Here is a 27,369-nt window from a genome sequence, read left to right as displayed (position 1 = left end):
GGAGGAATAGTCGTTAAGGCAAGAAAAGTGACTGCTCGCTATACGGGGCTCACTCGATGGGAGAGCCCTCGGCTGTATTGCAGTGCGGGTGGTGGGCGCTCAAAAACGGACACCGCTCTGACCACTGGTAGCAGGACAAAGGAAGGTTCGCCAGCCCGGGCCCAAACATACAGGAATTCTCTCCGTAGCGAAGAAGGCTCCGCCAAGCCGCCCACTCCACATCCGGTCACATTTCCCCAGGCGCCGGTCCAGCCCCAGGTCGTCTCACCGTACGTGATAAGCGGTGTCCGGTGACGGCGGTCGGGCCAGGGTGCGTGGGCAAGGTCCGAAGTCGGCAAACTCTAGAATCCTCGACCAAAAAAGCCGGCGGGGACATCGGAGGAATGCGGAAAGTATCAGCGCATTCGTGGTTACATTTGCTCGCACCGTAGGCAGGATTAAAGATCAGGATGTCATATAAACAGCAGACGGGCTGCGGAGCCGGGAGCTCAGACGTCCTGTCCGTCCGCCATCTTGGCTCCTCCCCCTTTATTTCCTATTTACTCGCCTTTTTACGTTGCAATTGAAACTGCTGGGAAATACAAAATACATTGGAAAAGTAATCAATTGACATTATATACATGTTAGATCAAGGTTTGATTGAATCATAGATATACACACATTTTGAGCAATGAACAGCAGATAGTCGACTTGGACTTGGCGGGAAAAGCATGCCCTTTTTCAGGTCTCCACACCATTTATGGCAGTTTTGTGCGTGCAGTCTTGTGTAAAGCAATGAGTTCTGTTGACCACGTACCCCTCTTAATGAGAACAAAGAAAGTTTTAGCTTGTAACGTTTTTATTGGTTTTTTTTCTTTTTAATCTCACTCTGAAACATCGACACAATGTAAAGGTGGAATATATAGGATGGGAATAACCATACCAAAACAATGATTAAATTGGGGAGGCTCATACAAAATAGTAAAATAAATGTAATGGGCATAGGAGAACCGTTAGCTTACCATTTCATTTAAAACATCAGCTATTGTATTTATATGTGATCAAACCTGAGACTGCTCTGTCGGCAAGTTAGTAGGGATAGTTTCTTGAAATAAGGTTTGATGGAGCAGTTTATTCTATTGAAGCCCTTGCCAGACTTTTGGCCACTGCTAGACTAAAGTAAACGAGATGCTGTAGGTTAGATGACATATTGTGGTCATAACCCAAGGTAAAGCCATCTTTAGAAGGAAAACTACATTCCTTGCTAACAAATAATTCTCTGTAAATGTGATTCTAGAAGCTATTCATTACTGGACAGGTAGTTAGCCTATTTGCCTCCGTCAATCTGCATTTAGTACGAACTTGTATTTCTGGAATATACTGTTTGACAGTCTTATATTTGGAAAGATTTATTCTACAAATTGTATTTTAGAATTGGAGATGGACCCGTTTAAGATATTGCCACAAAAGTAGCAAGGCTAAAGCAAGCTTTCCTAATCGGTGCTAGATGACCAACCTCTTCTGTCCGCTTCTCACAGTTACTTCGTCATTACTAACCTGTCTAAGAAGAATTTGATTGTAACTAGAAATGAGTTGCAAGGAACATCGCTACCAACTCATTTTCTTCATGCTGCGTATTTTTCTCAATCCAAAAACTAAAAAAGATCTCAATTGGAAATGTTTAAAGAAGTCATGCCAGAAAATTAAAAATAATTCGATATTAGACTTTCAAAGCTATGGAACTTGTTAAAGGTCAGTCAGTGACCTGATCTCTAGCTTGCACCGCTTCTTTATAATTGAATCACATTTACACAATTAGAGGTATTTTTATCCCAAATGAGAGCACTTCCTGAAACAGCCGGAGTGCTAAAAGCGTGGGCGATGTCATGCCAGATTTGTTTCACGGACCTCGCAAACTTTAGTCATGCTGTTTATAAAAAAAGAACACACAGAAAACAGCTGATGGAATTTCAAAGTCCTTTTGAATCTGTCTAGCAAAAACCATAAAGCCATTCTACAAACGGAGGGATGAAAGGTGTCTGTGTGTTTATTGTATCCAGTAAAACGTGTGCTTCTGGTTACTCAGAAATTGAATTGAGGGTCCTGAAGGCTGAGACTTTTCCCTGTTTATAGAGGAGTTCCAGCCATTTATTGCTCACCTTGTATTTTTTTTTTCTGTCGCCCAAGTGAAGGTTGAAATATCAGGCACTTTTCTTCAAAATATCTTTTTGTAATGGAACATATATTATTGTCCTGAAAAGACACAGAAAGATGGACATTACAAATATTGTAGCAACATTAATATGGCTCACCATGGGAAGTGCATTCGAAGAATAACCAGCCACCACACAAGCCACCTCCACTAGGGTTTCAGTGGTCGATATGGCTGCCTCTAGTTGACTATTAAAAATAATGTGCATCAACAAAACACTGAAATTAATCAGAAGGACTCTAATGCAGAACTGTCTGAAGTGGCTGCAACTGTTCAGATAACATCAGCATATCTTGTTAGTGTGTAAGGCTTGCTACCCACACGTATTCCGTGGATTCTCTCATTTCCCCCGCTGACTTATTCATTCATCCACCTGTTTCTCCAAGAACTCACTCTCTCATTCATCTATCTATAAACGTACTTGGGTATTCATTCAACCTTCCAGCCACTTAGTGTTCCGTTCATCTACCCCCTGTTCCATCTAGGCACTTATTGGTCTATTAAAGCATCCGCCTTTTTACTACACCACCTCGCTCACACCTCACCACCTCGCTCACACCTTACACATACACAAACATTTTTCAATCAGTCAAGAAGCATCTTTGCGTTTAATTAATGAATGCAAAGCATTGTACAGATTTGAAAGTTTTCTGTGTATCGAATGAATTGCAAGGAATGGCTCTCTTTACAAGCAAGGTTTGGGTGTCTCCTATTGACAACCGTCTTTTCTTTGTGCATGGTCCTTCCTGCATACCAGCGTGGTACTATGCAGACAGTGCCTTCTTTATTACCTTGCCTCCCTCTGGTTCCTGACCTGCAAGGGCACTAGCTGCTGTTTGATTCCAGGTGTTTCTGTGGCACGATGTGTTGTTAAGTCTGTCACAATGCCTCAGCTGAGCCGCTCTCTGTTTATATGAAACCCTCTTCACAATTCGCCTTCTCTAAGACTTTCAACTTTTAATGACTGGTAAAATAAACCCATTATGTCTTCAGGTTCGTGTTGAAATGTTCCTGCTGCTGTTGCGGTCCTGTTTTGGCTTTGTTATGCAAGTTTAGCATCTTGACACTGCATGCTCAGCGATTCCTGTTTTTAGTACTTCTTTGATTGTTTATAATCCTCTATCAAATGGCAAGGTTTGCTGTGTCCATTCCATCTAAAACGACTGGCTTTGCTAGCTATTTTTTCCCCTACCAGCGGGTAAACCTCAGCTAACATTTTTCCACGTCACACATGTGACCCGCTGAAACGGCCACAGACTATTCGTATTATTTGATTTAATTAAATGCATTTGCTTGTAAATGAATCAAAATAGCAGGTGAAGTAGAGGTCTTTTCTGCGCCGTCGTCTGGCTTGGTTCAAAGCATAGTTTGCTCTCCTGGACTCTGCAGCATTTTTTTTTCTTCTTGTTTTAATAATAATTGAAGGGTGATTTATCACCGCTGCGTGTACACTTAAGCCTTTAAGGCGTATCAGTATCATTATATGCTGTTGAAATTCTGCTTGAAAGTGGACATTCCATGGTTTGCCAGTTTGTAGCTAGCAAATGATGCCCACCACAATTGCCTCTCACTTCTAATGAAGCCTGTACCAAAACCGGGTGCTCACATGGCTACAACAATTAAACACAGACGCTGATTCTAGACACTCGGTAAGCTCGCATTAGGAGTTTTGTACATGGCAAATAACTTTTAATTAGTAGAGAACTTGTGCCTGGATCCTGACGCTCACATGGTATCCAGTTATTTACCCCCAAGCAAGTGCAAAAAAAGAAACGTTATTTGAAGTGTATTTCTAATGTATGCTCGGACTACATCTCAAAACATATTGTGATGGGAAATGGCTGTTCTCTGCACTCACCAGGGGTTGTCTTCACTGTGCCAGTGCACCGATCACACAACAGTTGTACAGGCTTTCGCCCACAACTTAGTGTGGGGCAATATTATCTGTTAAATCTTAGCTATTTGTGAACCGTAACCAGAGGCGCAACTAGAGCCGAATAATGGGGAGGGGAGGGGATGGGGGGGGATGGGGGGTGTAATTCTTCCAGCTATAGGCAGAGTGGAAATGCAAGGGTTCTATGAAGGGGTAAAAAAACAACAAAGCCTCGTTAACAAGTAAATGGTCTTTTAAAGTCCTGTAAAGTACTCTGGGGATGCTGCAATAAGACGGACGCTAGACCAGCCAGCCTACAGCAGCTCAAGAACTGTCTGTGTGTGTGCCCGGGAAGCTGTCTCAGCCCAGGCTGACGCACAGGACGGGGGGGGGGGGGGGGCGCGCTAAAGCCCTTCCAGCCCTATGGGCGTTGCAGGCCTGACCCTAACCCATTACATTTTTAAACTATGCGTATCGAATCTGATTTGCTTGTCTTTCTTCGGCTCTCATCTATATAACTCTGCAGAAGAAACTTAGAATTTGTATATTACACAAAACGGCACGAATGCCTATAGGTGGTGTAGTTCACGGTATAAACCCACTGAAAATAGAAAAACACTTAAACAATGTAAAACTAACCTATTTTAGTGATGCTGTCTTCAGTAATGATCTGTCCTGGATATGTAAAAGACATGCTGGGTTTAGGCTTTTGAGGACACTGATATTATGTTTTAAGAACAAACCTACTTCTGGAGTTTTGTGCCCGCTTAATGTATGTGACTTCCTCTCCTTTTCTAGTCTGGGGCCCACTTGCGGTATGTGGCTTCCTGTCCCCACCCCCTCCTCCCACCCCGCTCCCCATTCTGTAGCCAGTGTCCGACTGGGACAAAAATTAGGCACGGGCACCAAAGTCAAAGTGGCTGCCATTAGGGAACCAGGAAGTAAAAAAAAAAAAAAAAACGTTTGCAAATCAGACCAGTTTTGAACTTGTAAAGATACGTACTATGGGTATTTTGCCAAATAGGGGACACTGCATACATTTGTGCTTAATGCTTGTTTCTAGTAATATCGGAGAAATTAATAGTAAAAAACGCCCCACCTTGCTCTAAACAGACCCACAAACTGCTAATAAACCGCCCCTTACACTGACCTGTCAGAGCAGCCCATCGCGCACCTCCTGATTGCCTTTTAGTCTAGTTCGACACTTTCTCTAGCTAATCAGCATGCATGATCTGGTCTTACAAATCATATGCTGTCTTCCTGTGGATAATCCATGTTTCAGTCTGACAGAATCGTTTGAATAGTAGGTTTGGCACTCCATACCAAAAAACCTTTCTTTTTTAAATTCATGTAGCTTGTAATCATTTATAAGCATGTTGTAAGATCAGTGTCCTTATGTGACAGTCTCATTTTCAAACCAGTGGATAAGCAAAGCAAATTAAAAATTAGTCTACAAAGCCTGCCATGGGTGCTTTTAACGAGTGTGGTGTTTAGGCCATGTGCGTGCTGTGACAGACATTTGTGAAGTGACTTTGCAAGTCAAGATTGCTCCCGTTCTGATCAGGGATAGAGATGGCCCCACAGGGTGACTACAAACAGTTGGGATCAAACCTCTATGTAAAAATATGGGGGTTAGATCCTATAAAGAGGCAGAGCGCATAATCAAGTCTAATACCTCGCAACCTGTGGTATTTGGTACAAGTAGATTTTTTTTTTTTAATGTGTACCTTATTAGAAAACGGGCTGGTTATAAATTGTGAATGTTACATCGCATACTGCTGCCCAGTCTTATCCTGTATAGAATGTTAGTGCCATTGATCCTCCTAATTTTAAAAATATTTTTAGTGTCTGGATTTTAGCTAATTTAATAATTGTATTTATGATCTTAAATGCGATAAAACTCTGTATGTGACTATATTTTAATGATTTATTCGCCCCGCAATACGGAACATATCTAACTGCTGGATTATGGCTATGTATATAAAAATGTGATTGTTATTTATTTCCTGTATTCTGCTTTTAAGGCTATAAAGCCGAAATAAAGTTAATCGAAACGACTACAAACAGCCACAAAACCAAAGAAGAATGACATTTTCATAAGAGGGGCTTTAGCTAGGGAGGTGGGCGAGAGTGGCAAGGAGGTGTGAAGACCAGACCTAGTGGAAACGACCTGCATCCTGGGTGAACTTGATGGTTCTCATTTGTTGTCAAATTGTGTGTTTTTAAATTTTCCCCTCATTAGTTGGACTAGTGGAGACTGTCCAGTTAAACTGTATGAAGTACAGGTTTGGTTTTGAACACAGATGTGGGAATTGCAGAGTAATATAAATAGTCACTTGAAGTTTTGACATGTTGCACCTGTTGTCTTTGGTTCAATGAGTTTGAGAGGCATTCATTGACTGTATGAGAGATTCCCCTTGTGGCTGACAGTTAGGAAGTGCTTATTGACTGACTTACTAAATTGTTGCACAGTATATCGTTTACTTAAAAGTGCTGAGAGCAGTGCCGTTTTTTCCAGGAGAGCAAATCGCTATGAGATTGATGGTGCATGATTGATCCGTGGCACCTATTTATATTCTTGCATGTGTTTTTTTTTTTTTTTTTTTTTTTTATCTCAAGTTAAACTCTTTTTTTAACCACATTTAATTTTAGATGAGAGCCCTCCCCCACACTTTTTCTAATTATTTCTTACTTTTTTTTTATCTGAACCCTCCCCTTATGATTTTCCTGATACTCACCATATTCCTGTCTTCCTTCCTTTCTGTTATTCCCTTACGATTTTTCTCACGTTTTCTCACTTTTATATGTATTCATTCCCTAGGCCTAAACCTTTCACATTCCCTAATCCTGCACCTACCATTACCCTAAACTATAATATAACCCTTGCGTCAATATTTGCCTGTACCCTTCTGATTGCCCCCCCCCCCCCATATTTTGTTCTCCATTCCTGCCTGAGATTTGTTATCATGTTGCAGTGATAACTCCCATAGTGGAATATCTCTGCGGCCACTAGAAACCTGCCTTCACTAATGTCTAAATATTGCCCCGATATATCTGCCACTTATGCTGATTTCACCGTATTTATTTCTATCTACTTAGATCTGCATATTTATTGCAGGTTTTGTATAGTGCAGTATGTTGCCGTTTAGTAGCTTCAGAGAGCTGCAAGGCACAAAAACGTCAGTGTTGGAAGGGGGAATTGGCGTCTAGTTGGTTGAGGCGAGAAACCAAGTTCAGTAATTATCAGCATAACTCTCCTTCCTAGACAATTGGAGGCAAGTTTGAAAAGTTAAATTTTCAGGAGTTTGCTGAACTTCATGTATCCTTCCTTTTTTTTTTTGATTAGCTGTTGGGTTAGTGAAGGGTGTAGGAAGCTAGTTCGAGCAGTTAGGCTTATCAGAGGGGAGTGCTAAGCATTCGTTGTACACACTCAGCACTCAGGCAGCAATTGATTACACACACACTCAGTAACTAAATCCGAGACTAATTGTTTGTAAAAATATTACTTTTAGCATATTTATTTTATAGAACCAAAGATACTTTGTTGCAGTAAAATAGATTATGCAATATCGCCGTTTTTCAATATCAAAAGTGGACACAGTGGTTTTTACAATCATTACAATGTTATCCTATGGGAGGAAACACAGTCCGCAATTTGCATGTACTGAAATGATTTACGAAATTGAACTTTTGGATGAAGAATCAGTAGCAAGGTTCAGATAAGTGACTTCAGTGCACCACCAGCGGGACAGGAGCGGGTCCGGGTGCAGAGGTCAAACTTGGTATCTGGTGGCAATGTTATCCAATGTAGAAAGGGGGCAATCTAAGTGCTGCTACTTTCAGGTATGCAGCATGGTTTTGGAACCCAGTGTCCGGGGGTTAGAGTAAGCACAGGGAGGGCCACAAGGCAGCACCAAACTTACACCTCCAGGGGCAGCCAGGTGCAGAGTGCTAACACAGCATCTGGCGGCCCATGCAAACCAATAGGGTATCTCAAACTTGGGGGAAAAAGCTGCAGGCTCACACCAGGAGGCTGATCGATGGAAACCTACAGCTGCACAGGTAAGTTAGGATGTGCTGGAGCGTTGGGACACCGGTATATCTCCCCAAACAGGGCTCGACAAATCCACTCGACCGCTCGCATTTGCGAGGTAAATTTAATGAGGTCGTGCAATTTTTAGGTTCTAATCGCCCTTTCTGGCGAGTAGGAAAACCTACTAACTTTTGTCCTCTGTCTTTGAAAACGGAGAAAATGTGACAAGATAATAAGATTTAAAGGCCTTTTTATTGCTCACAAAGCAAATGAGCAATAAAGATGCCTTTAAATCTTGTTATCTTGTCACATTTGCTCCACTTTCAGAGATGGAGGTCAAGTAGGTTACTGTTAGGTCGACGAGATTTTTCAAGGTACTAGACCTGCAGGACTAGTACCATTTTTAAGATTTTTCGAGCCCTGCCAAGGCCCGGGGGCTCCGGGTGCAGGGGTATCCTTTGGCATCTGAAGTCAGCTTACCAGTGCGGTCGTGGTTGGGGGTGGGGGGGGGGGGGGTCATACAGAGGCTACAGGCATCGACGTGGAGTCCACCAGGGGTTAACCCATGAGGGACTCTTGCTCCGGATCGCTGGGGAACCTTTTCTGGACCGATGGGTCTCTGGGACTCAGGCCGTGAACATTTGGTGCAGAGGTGGTCAACTTTGCGGTTCTACAGGCAAAGCTTTGGTCTTGAAACTTGTTTTTTGGACAAGTCTGCTGTCCACTGGAGATCAGGAGTCTTTGCTGAAGGCAGGCAGTTTTCCCAGGGTTTTGGAGGTTGCTGATCTGTGGGACAAGTCACACAAAGTTCCAAGTTCGCAGACAGGCTGGTGGGGCTCTGAGCACGGCAGTCGCTAGAGATCCTTGTTGTACAGGGATTGGCTTTTCTTTGTCCTCTTCTTCGTAGTTCGTTGGTAATCTGAGGATTAAGGTTCAAGGGTGCCCCTAAATACTCAATTTAGGGGCTTTTACAGGCATTAGAAGGTAGTCAATGGGCTACTTACCCTAAGAGTGACTAAACCCTTTGTATGTCTGCTCTCTGTGGGTAGAGGGCATACCCCTAACCCTATTGTCTCGAATCCTCCAACAATATGGAGGATTTTCAAAGGAGGGGGTCACTTTAGCTCCGGGCACCTTAGGGATGGTCCTGGCTGAGAGGGGACACACCTCTCCTGCTTACTAATTTTCCCGCTGACCTTGCTGCCAAAAGCTAGAGCTTGGTCAGGGGGAAGCGGGCATCTCCACTAGCTGGAGAGGCCCTGGGCAGCATAACAAAAGGCAGGAAGCCTTTGAGGCTCACCGCCCTACTATGCTGCTTCCGCTTGGGGGTAGATGTGAAACACCTCTGTAAGAAGCTGGCTCTGCATATACTATGCCAAAGTAAATTATAGTGTGCACAGAGTTATAGCAGAGGTTAAAGTAGAAAATATCTTAGTTTCTTGTGTGGTTGAGCAGTAAGGGTTATCAGAGGGTAGGGTTAGGCATTTGTTGTACTCACCCAGGCAATAAATGATGTCACACACTCTAAGACTGAATCCAGACCAATTGTTTGTATACAAAGTTGTTACTTTGTTTTTATTACTAGAACCAAAATGTACTTAGTAGCTTGTCAATGATACTTTCTAAACAATTATATTTTTTAAAGTACTGTGTGTACTTTATTTGTATAAGCATACACATACTTTGCAGATAAGGAAACACTTTGCAAACTCTTTTAAATACTTGTAATTACTTCAGATTACTTGATAAGTACTTTTTTGTAACTTTTCTGTTACTTTTACAGTGCAAGCTTAAGAGTAATACTGCACTACTTTAGGGGAGGCAATGTAATACTTTTGCATGAATCGATACAGTTTGGATATGCATGGCAACTAACAGTGACACTTAGTACTTTAGCAGAAAAACCATTCAGGACAATCCTATGGAGGAAAAAGCAGTGACTACTCCCTTGGTGTGCTCCTCCCCCCCCCCCCCCCCCCCCCCCCCCATCACGTGGGGGAGTGAGCACATTCCCTAATCCAGATTGGGTGGTGCCCCATCAGCAAGATGACTGGCACTGAGGAGTGGGCTTCACTTCGCCCCTGCACATGACGGGTGGAGTTAGCAGAGGTGGGCATGCTAAAGTTTCGTGCCTGTCTTCCTGCCGAAAAGGGGGTGAGACAGGAAGAGGGCCTGTTCTTGGTAGTAGGAGAGGCTGGGGTCGCATTGCGAAGCGACAAGGCAATTGTAGCTCCCCCGCCACAGATGGCTCTTCCTGACCTGGGGGAGGTGTGAACACCTCCGCCCAGGAAAGGCTTTGTTTCTGGGCCCTGGGAGCAAAGGCTTCCACCCCAGGGGTCCAGAAACCTGTCTCGTTGTGGCAAGCTGGTGTTCACCAGCAGGACCCCATCAGTTGTTGGTTTAGTTCAGGGGTCCCCTCTAGAAGGGATCCCTGAGTGCTTGGAATAACAAATCTGACACAGGAATCCGTGCAGGTTTATTATTCTGAGATGTTTGATACCAAATATCCCAGGATTTAGAAAAGCCATTATGGTGCTAGGAAACTCATACTGACCAGTTTCCAGACTATATACTCTGGATTGCTTTACTGGGCACTTATAATATCTAACAATGGCCTTAGATGGTATAGGGACCTGTCTGCTCATACAGATAGGTCCTCATGTGAGGTAATAGGGCACCCTGCCTCTAGGGTGACTTACCTAGGCCTCTTACAGTGCTGAGCAGGCATGGCAGACAGGGATGTGTGCCATGTCGACTCTTCACTATTAGCTGCACCACATCACGCAGGCTGCAATGGCAGTGGTGCATGTTTGTGGTGAGAGGTCTCTGAGGGTGGCATAATACATGCTGCAGCCCTCAGAGGCCTTTCTCCGGCTACCATGCCCTTGGTACCATAGGTACCACTTACAAGGGACTTGCAGGCAGGCCAGAGTTGTGCCAATTGTGGAAACAATGGCACAGATTAGGGAAAGAATACAGGCACTGGGAACCTGATTGGCAGGTTCCCAGGGCACACTCGGTCAAATTGCATCGGGTATCTGGAAAAAAGTTAGGGGGCAACCATGCAGAAAGGGCACTTTTCTACAACCTCCGATTTCTGAACAGCTCATTTTCCATTTTGTCATGATCCATCATACTGGTGAAACTCGTGATTGACTGTATAATCCAATGCAACACTTTGCTTTTTTAACTGGTTAAAGTCTTTGGTGGCACCGGGCTTTAACACTGTTAGATTTCCCGGGACCACAACAAATGGGTTCCCTGAACCTTTTTATGATCTTGAACAAGTATGCAGTCGTCCGCTCTGGCACCATCTTTTTGGCCTTTATGGAACTCTCCTGTGCATTCGGGTTTGTGAACAGAAACAAGCTGTGGCAGACCTTGCTGTCCCTGGGGGTGGACAGGGACATAGTTCTTTTTTTTACAAGATCTCCATCGAGATACGAAGGTGGCTGTGTGATACTCTGGTGACCTGAAGGTCTCACGCCTGTTCTCCATTCAGAGAGGGGTCCGTCAGGGTTGCATTACTGGCCCCTTTCTTATTTAATGTTTACATCAATAATTTGGATAAGGCCCTTCTGGAAACCAAGGTGGATTATCCTCCAACAGTAAGGCGTGGCGTTCTAGTTCGGCTGTACTCAGACAATGCCTTTTTGATGGCCAGGACTGAATGGGGTCTGCAAATGCTTTTAAATTTCTTTGTCCAATTTATGGGTGAGCAGGACCTGAAGGTTAACAACTCAAAGTCCTATATCATGCAACTAGGTGCCAGCTCAAGTAGACCATATACTTTCAAGGTAGGGTCTACCCAGGTCCCAAGGACGAGCGTTTTCTCATACTTGGGGATATTGTTTGATGCCAAAATGAAATGGGAGCCCCAATTAACTCGCAAGAAAAATTACCTTACACAGGAGACTGCAGCTATTTCTAATTTCGCCTCTAGATTGGGAAAAAGACCGGTGGGAGCTCTGTTAAAGCTTTACAGGGCCAAGTGTATCTCCAAAGTACTATATGACTGTGAAATCTGGGGGTACACTACCACAGATGACCTTCATATTGCTGAAACAAGTTTTTGAGACGGCTCTTAGCCGTTCCTCAGGGGCCCCTCTCCTTCACAGTACAAGAGGAGCTTGGTCTGCCTTACATCCCCGACCTGATAGCATTCCGCCCTGTGTCCCTTTGGTTAAAAATTTGGGCTAGAAAGGTGACATCATTAAACAAAGTGATTTTAAAGGACTGTCTGGCCCTTGATCATGCCTCCCGAATGCTGTTGCTCAAATACATCGAGGAGAGTTTAACGAGTATGGGGAGAGGAGAGCTTTTCACTAACCCTGACCTGACCAATAAGAAGGATTTGAGCCAGATAAAGCTGGCATTCCTTGCGCAGTAGACCATGGCCAGGGAAGAGAAGGAGCTCTTGAAGCCCAGTATAGGTCGCTTCATCATATTAAGAACCACCCTGATTGTGGAGACTTACGTTCGTAAACTCGTATGAAGATTTCTACTGACCAGGTTCCGGTTCGACCTCTTAGCCCTCCCAAGGGGTCAGAGCAAGGGCCAAAGCCTGTCGTCCTGTGGTTGCGATGGAAAATCTCCACAGGACATGGTCCATTTCACGATGTTTTGTAGCTTTTATGACACACCTAGAAAGTCTTTTTTTTAGTCCAGATCCTGGCAAAGGCCAGTCATAGGCAAGTGTGACCGCCTTTTATCTTTCTACAAATGCTTACAGGTAACACGTTTTTTTTATGTTAACTTTTTAAAATCTGCAGTCCGACTCAGGTTTAGTTGTGATTAATCACTGTCTCCCATACGTTATCTATGGCACCACGCACTTTGTATTGTCTCGCTCTTCTGTCAGACTATCAAATATTTTTAGGAGATGTGGTTTGTGTTAACCCGAGCAATTCCTTTTTATCTAGCACTGTTTGTGTGTTATTGGAGTCTTTGTATCCCTGATTTATGTTTAGCCTAGGTTATTATTTAGCCTGGTGTGTCCCTGTGAGGACTACTGTTATCAATTTTTACATGTGCTTTTATGGTTTTAACATTTGAAACGGAATAAAGATCATCTTGACTTGACTGTATAATCATTTGTTATGATTTGGTCCAGGGTGTGGATATACTGCAGGATTTCTAACAAGCTCATTGATTGAACGTCAATGATAAAATATAATCTTCTGCATTCCTGCAGTTGGTGTGGTAACGCCGTCTTAAAAGTGTAAAGTTTATTAGAGGTTCTTGAATGCCAGGAAGAGCTACTTTTCTTAGAAACTAAGAAGGAAGTGGTTTATTGTTGGGAAGTTCCTAGGCCACTTTTTAAAAAAAAGAATATTTGAATCATGGCCATATCTACAGTTCTAGGCAGTGGAACGGCTTACTCTCCATATATAATTGGCAAAACTAGTAGGTCTTGCCTTTGGGAAGTATTGTCCATGCTGTACAGCATGGCCCAAAACCAAATAAAAAAAAAAGAGATGGTGTAATGACACCATGAAGGGCGCCCATGCATGTGTCAGTGACAGAAAAAAAAGAAGACCACGGATGGATGAGTAGGGCAAGGGGACATCAGGAGCGCTTGAGGTTTAAGCAAAGTAGAGTTGGCTGAGGAAGGGGAAAAGCAGCACAGAAGGAACAGCAACATGTAGCGTGTGTGTACTCTCATGTAGTCTTATGTAGAAAGTAGTTCTTTTAAAGAGAGCTGTAGAAGATAAATGTAATCCAAGCCAAAGGATGGTAAAGAAGCTGTGGTCCACGGGCCGAAGAAACACAAGACGGGCAAGGCAAGCCAAGCCATTGAATTGGAAGCAAGCAAATGAAAGTAACAGTAACACCCACAAATGTTAAGCAGTTGGCCTCCTGTAAGCTCACTGTAAGTTGTTGGTAAATCTACAATAATATTTTTTCATACCAGACTACTTGAGCTAGAGCTAGCAACCCCACCACTCAATATGCAAAAGGAAATTTGCAGTCCCTGTCACAATGAGATGGATTGCGTAATCTTTATAACGCAGCTGCAAATGGGCATCTGAACGCTTTACGAAGGGCCTATAACACACTAAGATTCCTCCATCTCTCCTGTATAGCATTAAATGTACAACTTTTGAGATTTCCTCTTTTATAAGTGAAACTAAAAGAAACACTTTGAAATCCTTGTACCCACGAGGAAGGACCTTTACTTCCAAAGAATATTCCTTGAGCTTGCTTTGATAAGCGTGCAACCTAAAGCTCAGGGGCTCATAACCGGATAGCTATAATACATAAACCACAAAAAACTCTGAGAGACTGTAGCAGAGAAAGACTTGGTGCAGATTTTGCATCTGTGCTTCTTTTTACAAACCAATATTAAATATGCACTTAATGTTAATTTTACTGTTGATGCTTCACCCAAATACTATTTGGTCATGAAGACATAGCAAGTAATTATGAGAGGTGTGAGTGATAGGTTCTAGATTAGATTAACTCTCATTGTGTGAAAATCACTGACTTCCACTTTTATGCACATCTGCTGTGATGCAAAGGAAGAAGCCATATTTATGTATGTTAATTGATCATCATGTAGGATGGCTATGTTTACATTTGAATAGTCGGGGATTACATTTAAAAATGTGATACTGGCAAGTGGGAGGGATTTAAATATAAAGATGTCTGTACTCTTGGCGTTCAGGGTCTGCACCATGTGCCATTTATCTGCCCTGATATCCAAATCCATCTCCGGTTGTACCTTAGAAATATGCTACTAAGGCAATATGAAAAATGCTGAATAGGCCTAGAGTTAGCTCCGCCACATGTTACAGATGATCAGGTTTTGAAAGTTTGAAACCGTTTTTACGTTTTGCCTGTGCTGTGCTTGTGCTTGTGCTGTGCTTGTGATATCTCTTGTAAATAAAAAAAAATCTTAAAAGGGGGTTTAGCCCTTCTACTGCTTAATATGTATTGGCTTGCTTGTGACTCTAATTTCCTTGCTTTTTATTGGTCACTGCATGCCATTTCCTGTAGATTTCTTTGTATCTCCCCTCATGCATTTTTTTTTTCCTGTGGAGTGTGGACCCAATACTTCCTTTTGACGTCTTCGTCCACTTTCTTCGTTTCTGAAGCTACTGAACTAGGTCTTTTGACGAGTGTATGCCTATTTTGTAGCTGTGCTCACCCATTATTTTTAACACCCCCCCCCCCCCACTATCCGTTGATTCAACCAGTACCCCCTCCTCACGGTAGCACCTCCCCCGCTGTTGTTTTGAACCCACTCCGTCATGCTCTTTGTTGTTTTTAAACCAACCCACCCTCCATTTTCCTAAAAAAAATCAACCCCACCAACCTCCTGCCTGCGCTCTGCCGTTTACTTTACCCATGTTACTGTAAAAAAAAACATTGACAGAGCCAATAGATTTTGCATAGGCGAAACCTATTGGCTTTGCCAATGTTTGTTAGACTTGTCATAAACATTCATTGTGCTTTTACATTTTTGCTACATAGTGTTACCTGATTACAGTATGGAATGTATGTTTGTTAACCTCCTTGGGATAGTGTTCCCTGATGGAGACTTACTGACTAATAGCTGACAACTGTTAAATGTTAACCTCCCTTTGGGTAATCAAGATTCCTTTTATAGTTAGAAAACGTTAGTGCTTTAGTATAATTGAGAAATTACACCCAGTTGATGTTGGGAAACATTGCCCTCTTCGCAGTTGGGTAATACTAATGCTTTCAGTTGTTGGGAAACGCTGTTAACAATTACTAACTTGAAAATCTTGCATAGTCACAGTTGGGCATTCTAATTGCCCCTTTAGATTTGGAAACTACTACCTGTTTACAGTTGGGAAAACCTTGAAAGTTGATAAACCTTAACGGTTTACAATTGTGATACATTGCTTAGGTAAACCTGGGAGCATAATAATACCCGTGCACAGCTTGGGTGGCTGAAATGTCAGGAAGTCTATTCACAAGGCTAAGGTAGAATCTTCAGAGCTATGTGTTAAATGTTATTCGAAAAAGCCTCTTAAGATGGGAACAGTACAATTTCAAGTATTCAGTAGCATATTTTTCTATGCATCTCGTGTAAGAGGTCATGAATGTATTTATGTGCCCCTTTCCCTCCTTGAGAAAAGCTGGGAGAATCCTCAATTGATTCTTCAGTAAGCATGTGGGTGAGGATCAGATAAACGATAAATAAGGTTGGAATAATAAAAAGATAAATGAATGGACTCAGGAAAGTGGGAGAGAAATCATTAGCTGACTTGTGTGAGGCAGTTGCATCATTTGGTCTCAAAATATGACCCTTTTGTTGTACACTTTTGCTGTAAAAAGTGTGCTGTGCTATAGGAGCTCTTATGCCCTAGTCTATGCTATGACCCTCAGACTACACCCAGATTGCCTGCATGGAACAAACCATTTGTGAGGCTTGACTTCTCGGCTAACTGTCAAACCCCCGTTAGAAAAATGCCCAGCAGGGACGTTCCCTCAATTTTCTCAAGCCAAAGTAACAGTTAACGGGTCTGTCTGTGAGGCGAAGTGTTCCGGTACAATTATGACCGTATCCTAGATAAAGTCCACCCTATAGCCAAACATTTTCAGATGTTTGAATAATGTAGTGATTAGCGATTCCAGGTTAGACAGTACTTAATGATAACAGAAGGTTTTCTGAAATAAAGTTAATGCTAAAACGTCTTTTTTCCCCATGTAACTTTCCTTCAGATGCTTGGAAAAAGAGTTGTGGGAGCATAGTAGGCCTCTTAATACTAAACACTTGTGCAAATATTGAGCATCATTTAAGTATTGCAGCTCCAATCAGTGTGATATTTCTGCTCCTGCTGCTGATGACAAAACTACAGTTGACAGCCAATTGGCTGTCAATAAAAAAAGTCATACAGACACTGATATTGATTCTTCCTCTCTCATCATGACTTGACCTTCCTCGCTGTTTGGCAGATGTGATAGATATCCTTTTGGTAGCTCCACCTGCCTTTTTTAAACTTTCAAAATAAGTTTGTTGACTTCGTCGGAACCTTTCTATTGCCCAGAAAGAAATTGTCAGTGTGATTTGGTTCTATTAACCGGTCCTTGAATTGGGGTTCTTGACGAAAACAATATTTTGTCACAAATGTGGCTAAATTGACTTTTGGCATAATGCGTTTGGGCCTCATACTTGGAGATCATGGTCATGCCTGTATAGGCTCGAAAAAATGTGCCTGCATCTGTTAATTGTGTGCAAATTCAACCAGCACAGCCTACTGTTTTGTGTTGTTCTCATCAATTTGTTCACCAAATGTCCGTTGATCAAACTACTAAATTATCTTCCGTCCATATCTGAGCAGAAGAATTATGAGCATGTCTTTGGCTTTCCAACTGCCCAAAGTCCCGGAAATTGAATGATTTAATCATACACGAACGGGAAAACACGGTAGAACCAGGACAAGTAGACACTGTTCAGGCAGGAATGTGCAGCATGGTGAGAAAGTGTTGCACAGATAGAAATACACCTTAAACCAAGGGGGTGCAATTGATAAATGGCCAGGGTTTGGGACTGATCTCTAATTCTATTTGTTTTAAGGATTCACCTTGAACCTTCAATCTCGAACTGCAGGAAATCAGACAATCCTAGATTTTCTGGAGTACATCAATCATTGGTAGTGGATTTCCTTTCATGTGGAAAATTGTGTTCTGTATATGTGTTGATGTAATACTTTTTTTTTAATATATATTTATCACTGTGTTTTTTTTTTATGTTACTTTCCCCTTCTGTTACACGCCATTGAAAATTGATGTGTTTCCTCCCCATCTTCACCCTGGAGTGCACTCTTGCTCCTTCCTTTGACAGAGGTGTATTCATGCGTGTTTCCAAGGAGAGAACTGCAGTAAGTTTGTGAAGTGCTAAAAACGTTTAAGTGTAACTAGGCACTAAAGCTAGCCAGGTAGCATGAGAGTATCCAAACAAATAGGTACTTGGCACTTCCCTAAATAGAAATGATTGTTGTAAATGTTTCAGATGTTCTGACCAAACAATCTCACCGTGTGCTGTCAAAAAGCCTTTTTCCTTACTATCTTGGTAGGTTACAGTACATTTTTGCCCTATTGCTTTCTATGGGCAGTCAAAAGCATGTTTATTTCAGGTATTGAAGGACTTTACCATAAAAAGCTTTGCTTGGAATGGTAACCATCTTAATTGTAATTTGAGACACCACCAATTGTTGATGCTGTTCTTTATCAGCAGCGTAGAAGCCAGCTGTCTTTGGTAAATCGTGGCCTGCTCTCTCTGCTGAATTCCAAAGGCATTGCAAGTTGTTAACATTGCATTTAAAAGTCCCAGCTAATAGAGTAAACTCCTGTTTGTATTTTGAGCCAATACCAGCTTGAGCAATGGCTTACCAGTATTCTGATGATAAATATAGATGTCTTTTGGAGCAGTTTAAGGGATAGGTGGCTGGATAAATATAGTGAAAAATACCAGCCATTGAACGGTGCTCTTCAAACAAGTCGCCCAAAGTTTTCGGATTTTTCATAACCTGGATATCTGCACTGCCCATGCTATGAAGCAATAGCCAGAATTATTATTTTTTGGTCCGTGATCGTTGCGGACTAACCGTGGATTATAGAAGTGTTTATTCTCAATCAGCCCCCTTTAATTCCCTCCTGGATGATGTCGGACATTTCTTTCACCCCCCAGTAAGTCTGCTAATACCCTATTGTTTACCTGGAACACTACTTTAGTGTTATCAGCATAGTGGTGAAATCGGGCCCAGATTCGCCAGCAACTGATCTAAGGGCTGATCATGGATATTAAAGAGTAGTTGGGACCGGCCTGAAGTGTGTTATTTGCCACATTTCAGCGAATGCCTGTTCTACAGCTACCCTACTTTTACCTTCGAACAGGAAGTAGTCTATCCAGTTGATCGATACCTGTGACACACCCAGAATCCTTGCTTAGGTGGTCAGGGGTATCCATTGCTATTGATGCATCACTATTGCTCAGTCATGATAGTCTGCAATATATTTAAAATAGTTGAACGGGCATTAGTTAGGGCATTTTAAGACTGGCTGTTTATCCCTTCTCAGGACTACCTTTGAGCTCAACATAGTCCTGAAGGTGTGTTGTAGCTGCCTTCTCCAATCTCTTAAGGAACAAGTGGATGTATTTAAGATAGTACACTAGTGTTTCGGATCCACCAGATTGAAGCCTGATGTTTTTCAAAAGAGGCATTACCCGTGACTCCATCTGAATAACTTGGGAAAACCCTTGCCTTAAGTAGCTAAACACAGTATGCAATCTAAAAAATCTCCTGGAAGGAGAAGGTGGTAAATTCCTGGTTCCTAGAAGATAAATTCAAATGATCCTCCAGTGTGGCATCAGTAACTGTAAATATATCTCGGATTTGCTTTATTTTATCAAGAAAATTCTCTTGAATGATATCGTCGCAATTAGTTGACACTCCAGGGATATGGTGATTTAGGAGACTGCATCACAATATACATTTTTGGCTTTTGATTGGCCACTTTGTAGGCAGTTTCGACAGGCTTTAACTTACTGAGCCGTACATGGTTCTTTTGTCATACACATTCATTTTCGTTACTCCAGAACTTAGTGTCCCGAGTTCCTCCGTGGACTAGGCTGGTGGTTTATTAACCCTGTTTCGCCTTAAGATTATTAATTGTGCACACTGATCTACAAAGACCGTTGTACCATTGGAGACTACTGGCATGAAACTAGTTACCAAACTTCCTATGATTAACTGTTGCCAGCTTATCACCAGATTGTCCTTCTATTTCTTAAATAAAGCGCTAGAAAGTTTGGTTGAATTTTTTTTTTTTTTGTAAGGCTAATTTTACCAGGCCTAATGAAAAATGTAACCATGTGGTGTGTCAGATCAATCCATTGGGATCACCATCAGTGTCTAGCCCAAGTAGGAGTCCAAAACATGCTCTTTCCTATAAGAAGTAAGTGACTACCTGGAAATGTATGAGCTGGTGGATATTTATCTACTTTTACAGGATAGTCCACCATGAAATGCCCACAATTTCACCTTAATATTAATTTAGCGAATACAGTAATTTGTGCATTACCGAATCTAAACTTCCTCTAGGGAATTTACATTCAGAATCTGATTTTATTTGCATGTGAAAGTTTGTTTGGGTGCAGAAAATGCTTAGCAAATTGGGCCTAGGTTTAGTAAGGCATGTATCGACAGACACAGACCATAGAAATGGGATAAATAAGGTGTGCCCAGAAACAGTATACCATAGAGCTAGGACGTCCACCAGTCTTGGGGGATAAAAGTAAGACTAGGCTACCGGCACATGTAGTGCTGAGACATATGCTAAAATTCTAATAGTATACTGTGTGCACACCATTACCAAGCCTTAAAGAAAGAGTTAGCATCTGGGCATCAGTGGCCATAACAGATTGAAATGGGAGCTCCCCATAACATTTGACCAACCATACAGTGAAGTGGATCACTGTGACGGAAAATCTATCATAGAAGAAAGATTTCAATCACTTATTTATAAGAATCTCAAATGGGTTAAAACCGGATCAGCTTTGCCTATGCGTGCCTCGTTGAGTAGCTAAGGTTTTACCCGGTTAAGATATCAAAACGCACATTTAAAGTGAAACAATTAGCAGTTTCCTCTAGCTTCTACTAATCTTGGCGAACAAGTAAAGCTAATTTCACTGAAAGTGTTTAAACCACATTAAAGCAACACAACTAAACATAAACAATACTTTTATTATGACTAAATAATGCAATTTTCAGATTATTCTGAAACATGCGTGGCAGACGTCTTATCAGAGTTCCTTCCACGTTTTGGGCTGCTGGTTCTCCCTTCTCTTCCCCCGAATCGCAGTAGTACCCGTTTCTGCTGTCCCTCCCACACTAGGGCCCAGTTCTCTGTTGATTCATCGCACCGCTCTTCCTACTTCTCTGACCGCATTGGACTAATTTCATTCTTCCTAATCACGTCGTTATCGACCTTTTAAACAAACGTTGTGATGATAATAGAAGACAATTGCATGATATGGAATACTTGACAAACTATTTTTAGGAAGCTGACCCGAGTTTTCAACACAGTCTAAGCAGTTAGTTTATAGGTTTGCTTCTTGTAATCTGGATGCTTTAATATATAGCCTCTGTGCTGTAAATATAGTGCATCTTCACACTCGCCAGTGCTTGGGTCATTTTGTTTTCACTAACCTGTCACACGATTAATAACATTTGATTTAATTGAAAGGTTAATGCTGCCAGGACTCTCACCTGTGTCTTTTTTTCTTTTCTTCGTAGCGTTGTGTGGTGCTGCGGTTTTTGAAGTTTGCCCCTGGTCGGAGCATGGTAAGGTGGAATCTATTCTACTTCACTCGTTGTTGCAGTGTATAGAGATCTATGGCTGTTATCTCGTTTGCATAGCAGTTCAAATATCAAGATCGTCCTGTTCTTTTTGTAATTTGACTATTTTGTTATTGAAAACACAACTCGCTGTTTAGATTATATGTTTAATAACGTGTCACAGTGGAGTAAAAGTCTATTTTACTACATGAAGGAAATCGTTCCAAATGAACTGTGTGCACGTGTTCCAATCTCTTCATGGTCTACATTTTGTTCATAAGCCAGGTAATACAGTTATACACATTTACACATTTCTATCTTGAAGCAAATGGGATTAGTGCTTGGTAAAGCCCAAAACTGCATCTCAAAAATGTAAATCATTTTGTTCACCACCTTCACAGGCAGCATCATTCATGCTTGGATCAAAGCCTGTGCTGATGCATTGCTGCAGTCCTTGTACGTGTAATTTTGAGGTTTGACTTCTTGTCAGAAAATGCCACCCTTTGCAGTAGGGAAAAAAACCTCCTGGTCGTAAAATCTACTGCACTGACTTAAAATCTACATTTCTAGTTTAACAGCATTAGTTCATTACTCACGCTGCTCCAAACTGATTTTAAAAGATCACCAGCCTCTCACTCGGGGAATGGTCTGTACTCTGGCCCTTTCTCTGCCCCGTGAAGCTTAAATAGATTGCAAACAGGAAAGGGACGAGCCTGCTTGAGTTCTCCTTTACACTTAAATATGTTATTTTCAAAGCTTTTGCAGTAATTTGGAACTGTGACTAGGTAATATTGCCTCACCTTATTGAGCCGTCTGCCCTGATTATGAGCGGCATGTTTTTGACTGCCAACTTTAGATTTGAACATGGAGTGGCCCAGGACGGGGAAAAAGTGCAACACAAAGTCGTACAGGAAAGTGCGAGGGGACAAGCAACAACATTGAGCAGGATGAGCGCGCAATCAACAGCGCTGAGAGGGGAGGGAGGGTTTGTAGGTGAAAAGTACCAACACGGAGAGGGGTGGGAGGGGGCAAGGAATAGCATGGATAGGGATAGCAGGGGACAAGCAACAACACCGAATGGAACAGAGGGTAGGAGAAAGCAAATCACAACAAAGAGAGGGATGTAAGGGGGCAATTAACACGGAGAGGGGAATAGACAGTACAGAGAGGGAAATCAACACAGAGAGAGGTGGGAGGGGGCAAGCAATGACATCTCAGAAGGAGGGGTAGCAAGGTGGGAGTACATGGCTCATGACCGAATTAAAAAAAAAAAAAAGAAGTTTTTTAACTATGCTGTACATCAGCAGTGCTCATGTGCAAAATTATTGACAAAGATAGGTAGGCAATACCTACTGCCAATGCGGTTTCAGGAAGGATGGGAGGGGGCAAGCAACAACGTATGACCAGGAGGCTGGAAGGGAAACCAGCAACAAAGTAGGATCAGGAGGGTGAGAGTCGGACAAGCAACAACAGAGGATCGGACAGAGGACCAGAAACAACACAGGATCAAGAGGGTGGGAGGAAAGGAGAGGGGCAAGCAACATCTAGGGACTGTTCACTAGTTTATAATGCCAAGGAGGGTCAGTTAGCCTCAGTCTTCTATGGTCCTGGACTATACACTACCGTATATTTCACCCTTTAACCCAGTTTTTGGGGTGGTTAAAATGGGATGGAATTACCGCCTGGAACACTATATTGCAGAAATAATTTATGGAAATGTTTTCTAGTAACCCTAGTGTTACAAATTCTGTATTATCAGATATTTCAGGATACCCAGACTTCGAATCGACCTAATAATATTTCATAGAACTTTGTGTTTTTCAAAGTCATTCCAAAACCTTGAGCGTATTTTGTCATCTATTTCGTCTTTGTTGGAGAAGTCTACTAGCCTTAAAACCAGTTGATGATGGTAGTTTGATTAGTATCAAAAGCTCTACACCTAGCTGTATTGAGGTAGGTGTTCAAGTGGGTGGGTCTAGGCAGTCTGACCTGTCAGTAGACTTATCCCATTTGGAAGCCCTCTTTAAAGACCTTCTTACAGTCCCAGAGGTTATTAACAACGGGGAGGCAATACCTAGCCATGTTCATGATTTAGAGAAAAGTAGTGAAGTCTTACCAATTTTTAAAAATCCTAAGAGTGAAAACTGGCATCCAATGTTGAGAAATCTGCAGCTAAGCACAGCAAAAGAAAGGAAAAAAGGAATTACGCGGGATAAACAAAAGTGTAAGAATGGTCAAATTCTCTATGATGGACCTGCACTCTGACATCCCTGCTACCCAACCATTAACATCTAAGGCTACTGCTTCTGGCTCACTTAGGTCTAATTCTCTATCAACAGCCCTTAATCCGACTGAATCAGTAATGGTGAATATATATGACACTGTTCATAAGTCTGTGATGTGGGGCCATGATATACCAGTGCCCATACATGGCAAGACTGCAAATCCCACATTTGATGGAGCTGAGTCCTTTCAGTGGGAGGCTGAGCAAAGGTGGGGTAAGGGAATTGTAGTTAACCCCTATGAGGAAGTGGATTGGGTCCTCCAATTGGTGGATATTTTCAATGATTCTGATACAGAATGAGTCCTAAATAGATCATATAGCTTATCTAGTTTTAAATCAATTCCTCAGTTGGCCAAAATATCCTCTAATTATATCTCTCTGGTTGTTCTCCCTGAAGCCAGTGCTTTAGCCGCTTCCTGGCCCTCTGTATTTGTTTACTTTTACTCCAGGATAGTAGCAGATTAAGTGCTGAACTCATTGGATGAGCTACGCGGTCTGGCTTTGATATTTATGAATCAATTATCCAGTGGTCTGAACCTACTAGGGAGTGGTCAATGTATGATCAAGTGCAGGATGAATGTATGGGGGCACAATTTAATCGCCCTAATCATGAGCCCTTGTTAATGGGAGGGGGGGGGGGGCACAAGGTTGCTGAGTCTGACAGGATGTTTCTTGTTATAAGAGACAAGAAATGTTAACTAACCGTGAAGAACAGCATGATAACAACTGGAATTGGATTAAGGGAACAACTAATGCAAAAAGAGGGGATATTCAAGACCCCTATTCTGCAGATTCTGATCAAGTAGGGGTTAATTTTTTGTCATTAAATATTGCTGGTCTAAAAAGGAACCTTGTGTCTGTTATAGAGGATAAAAGGTTATGATTATTGCATTGCTAGAGAATTGGAGGATGTGGGATGGAGCGATTACAGAGTTTTTAGTACAGAAGAAGTTGAAGAGCAGTTTGATCGCCCTGTGGGGGGTTTAGCTATTATGATAGCTGTAAAATATGAAATTGTTGGGGTCATCCTATTCCAGGAATTTACCTGTTTTTTACAATGTCAGTCTCCGGTCGGTCACTAAAAAAGCAAGATAAAATGGGAAAAAATGGTTGTCCAGATTTAATACTCGTTAATACGCCTCCCCCCGAAAAAAGGCAGGAAAAACCGCTAAAATAGCCAGCAGTTCTAATGGATGAGGTAAACCAGTTTTTTCCTGATGTGCCATTTCTATTGATGGGCGACCTCAATGCAAAGATTCCCCCAGACCCATCAAAGGACGATTTTCAATTGGAGAAAGAAAATGCTTTGGGGATTCCATGTCCAGTAATACCGCGCCAGCGGGGAAATGGGATTGGCAGACAATTAGTTACTGTTAGACAGCTTGAACATGACCATTATTAATGATATATGTGTAGGCGACCAGCCGGCCCAGCTCACCTTTGATAACGGAAGGGTGTCCACACTGATTATGTAATAATTTCCTCTCAAAATGTTTGCATAGTAAAGGACCTAGTAATAGGCGATCTAGCAGTTAGCGACTAAAGCCCACTTGTGCTCTCGTTGTATAGAGGTGCTGATAGAGCATTGGCAGAATAGTCGGCCAATATATTGAGATGAGAGCAGATTAGTGCAGTCATCAAAACAAAAATCTCAAACTATAAACAATCATTGATCTCTGTACATAGTACAGGATATTGAGAATGTAATTATTTCCCTAAGGAATATGGCAATTGCAGGTGCTAATAGTGGTCGTGTTAGGAAGGGTATGTATCTTCCTGACAAGGCGCGGGCAAGGTCTACATTAAATAAGAACACAAGGGAGGCATATAGAATAGGTGGGGTTAATACGGAATGCCTAATTAAAACACACAGGAAAACTTATAGAAAGGAATTATGAATAATAAGGTGGAAAGATAAAGAGAACGAGAATGCATGGACAAAGGCAGTTGTCTCCTCATGTCCTGAAAGCCTAAAGAGCTTCTGGAACACAGCCAGTAGTGTCCTTAGGCTGTCTAAAAGATAAATTGTAGCTGTGCCAGTACCTAAAGAAGCATAATTTGAGTATATATCAGAGTTGTAAAAGCTGAAAGAAGAAAATAGGGGAGTAATGGGGAATATGTATGCTTGACTGCCAGAGATGGAGATGGTAGAGTTTATTGTTCCCCTCAGTAAGTAGTATTGAGGCTGTTTATAAAAGGTCCGAAAAGCTGTAGGGCTCAAGGTCTTGATGGCCTTTCATCAGATATAATCCAGTGTAATCCTAGTTTGTGGGTTAAAGTTCTGATTCCGGTTTTGGAGCAATAATATATGGTCATGATCTACTAGAAACCTGGAAAGGTAGTATTTCAGGTCACATTGTATAAAAAGCAAAACTGGACCTGCCTTCTAGTTATTGTATGAGTACCCTGTTGGGCATCCTCCGTGAGAGGGGCGGAAAGTGGCATTTGCTCCATCTGTCAAAATGCTCCTTTGTCTTTTTCATATATAATATGTATCTTGCACTTACTTTGACAGATGTAGAAGAAGTCTGCTACTCCCTGTATTTAGAAATTTACAGGTCCGTCGTATTAGCAAGTGAATGACAGTAATGTTAAAGTGTAATAATTGGAATTTGTGTTTCGCCATTGGGAAACTTTTGTCTGTAGTTGCTGAATGGCTAGCTATTCTGGGTAGCTCATAGTATTAGATGTATTTAATGGAATGCGAAGGGTTGATCCAACACTCTAGTCCTATGAAATAGTCTTGACCTATTAATGGTATAGCATGTAATAAGATATGAAGCAAGAACCTAATGGACCTTAAGGTAGCCACTCTTTATAATTTTATCTGGTCCTGGCATCTCGCTGCTAAAATGTTATTTTCCACACAAATACCCATATTTTGCACAAATAACAGCGATATCAGTATATCATTGGCCCTCTAACAGCTGCTAAACCCGTATTTTGCACAAAATAACTGTTTCGCACAAATAATTCAATATATAAAATGGGTACATTTCTGTTAGTGGTCTTAAGAATACTTTGCACTTATGATCTGCTCATTGTCTCCTATATTGTATTTACCTCCTTTAAAAGAAGTTGAAGTGCTGATACAATTTATATTTTGTATATTATCAACTGTATCTAGTACAAATAATACAGATCTTGTTATTATTGGTAACTCCCTGTTGGTGGATTCACATTTTGTCTATAACTGGGTTTACCCTTTATAAAAGAAGTTGAAGTGCTGCTATAATCATATTTTTGCACCTAAACAAACCTATTTTGTATAGTTAATAAGGATATTGTTCGTTTTACCATTGGTATATTCATATTTGTGGTTTTTAGAATATTTTTGTTATTGTGATTAGTGTAGTATAGAGGATATGTATACAGGTATGAAGGAACAAATTTATGTTGGATGAAGGTTTTTAAGAAATGCGTTTTAATGTATACAAAGAAATGTGTGTATTGCCTATTGGCATCTTTGAAGCGGTTATCTAACATTTGTTATCCGTGTTGTACCAATATCAATAACCTTTTACAAATCTCAAAATGATAAATAATTGTGAACACATTTTACATTAAATGTTTCAATAACTTTCTGTCTGCCAGAATCATTTGGAAAGCTTATTTAAAGCATGAATGGCTAGACCTTATGTTTATTATGTCTTTGAAATGCTCAGCGCACACACG

At 41.6% G+C, this 27,369-nt stretch overlaps 1 protein-coding gene across 1 annotated transcript in view; it reads left to right on the top strand.

The window, feature by feature from the left end:
* IPPK (inositol-pentakisphosphate 2-kinase) overlaps positions 1-27,369 on the top strand; it is a 324,563-nt gene that overhangs the window by 16,014 nt on the left and 281,180 nt on the right. Inside the window, exon 2 of the mRNA XM_085624891.1 lies at positions 21,369-21,416. Coding sequence (XP_085481017.1) covers positions 21,369-21,416 — 48 coding nt within the window. The remainder of the gene's footprint in view (positions 1-21,368; positions 21,417-27,369) is intronic.

Source organism: Triturus cristatus, chromosome 9, assembly GCF_964204655.1.
Source record: "Triturus cristatus chromosome 9, aTriCri1.1, whole genome shotgun sequence".
In the NCBI taxonomy this organism is placed as follows: domain Eukaryota; kingdom Metazoa; phylum Chordata; class Amphibia; order Caudata; family Salamandridae; genus Triturus; species Triturus cristatus.
The sequence above is the reverse complement of the archived record's forward strand: the minus strand, read 5'-3'. Positions and strand labels throughout refer to the sequence as shown.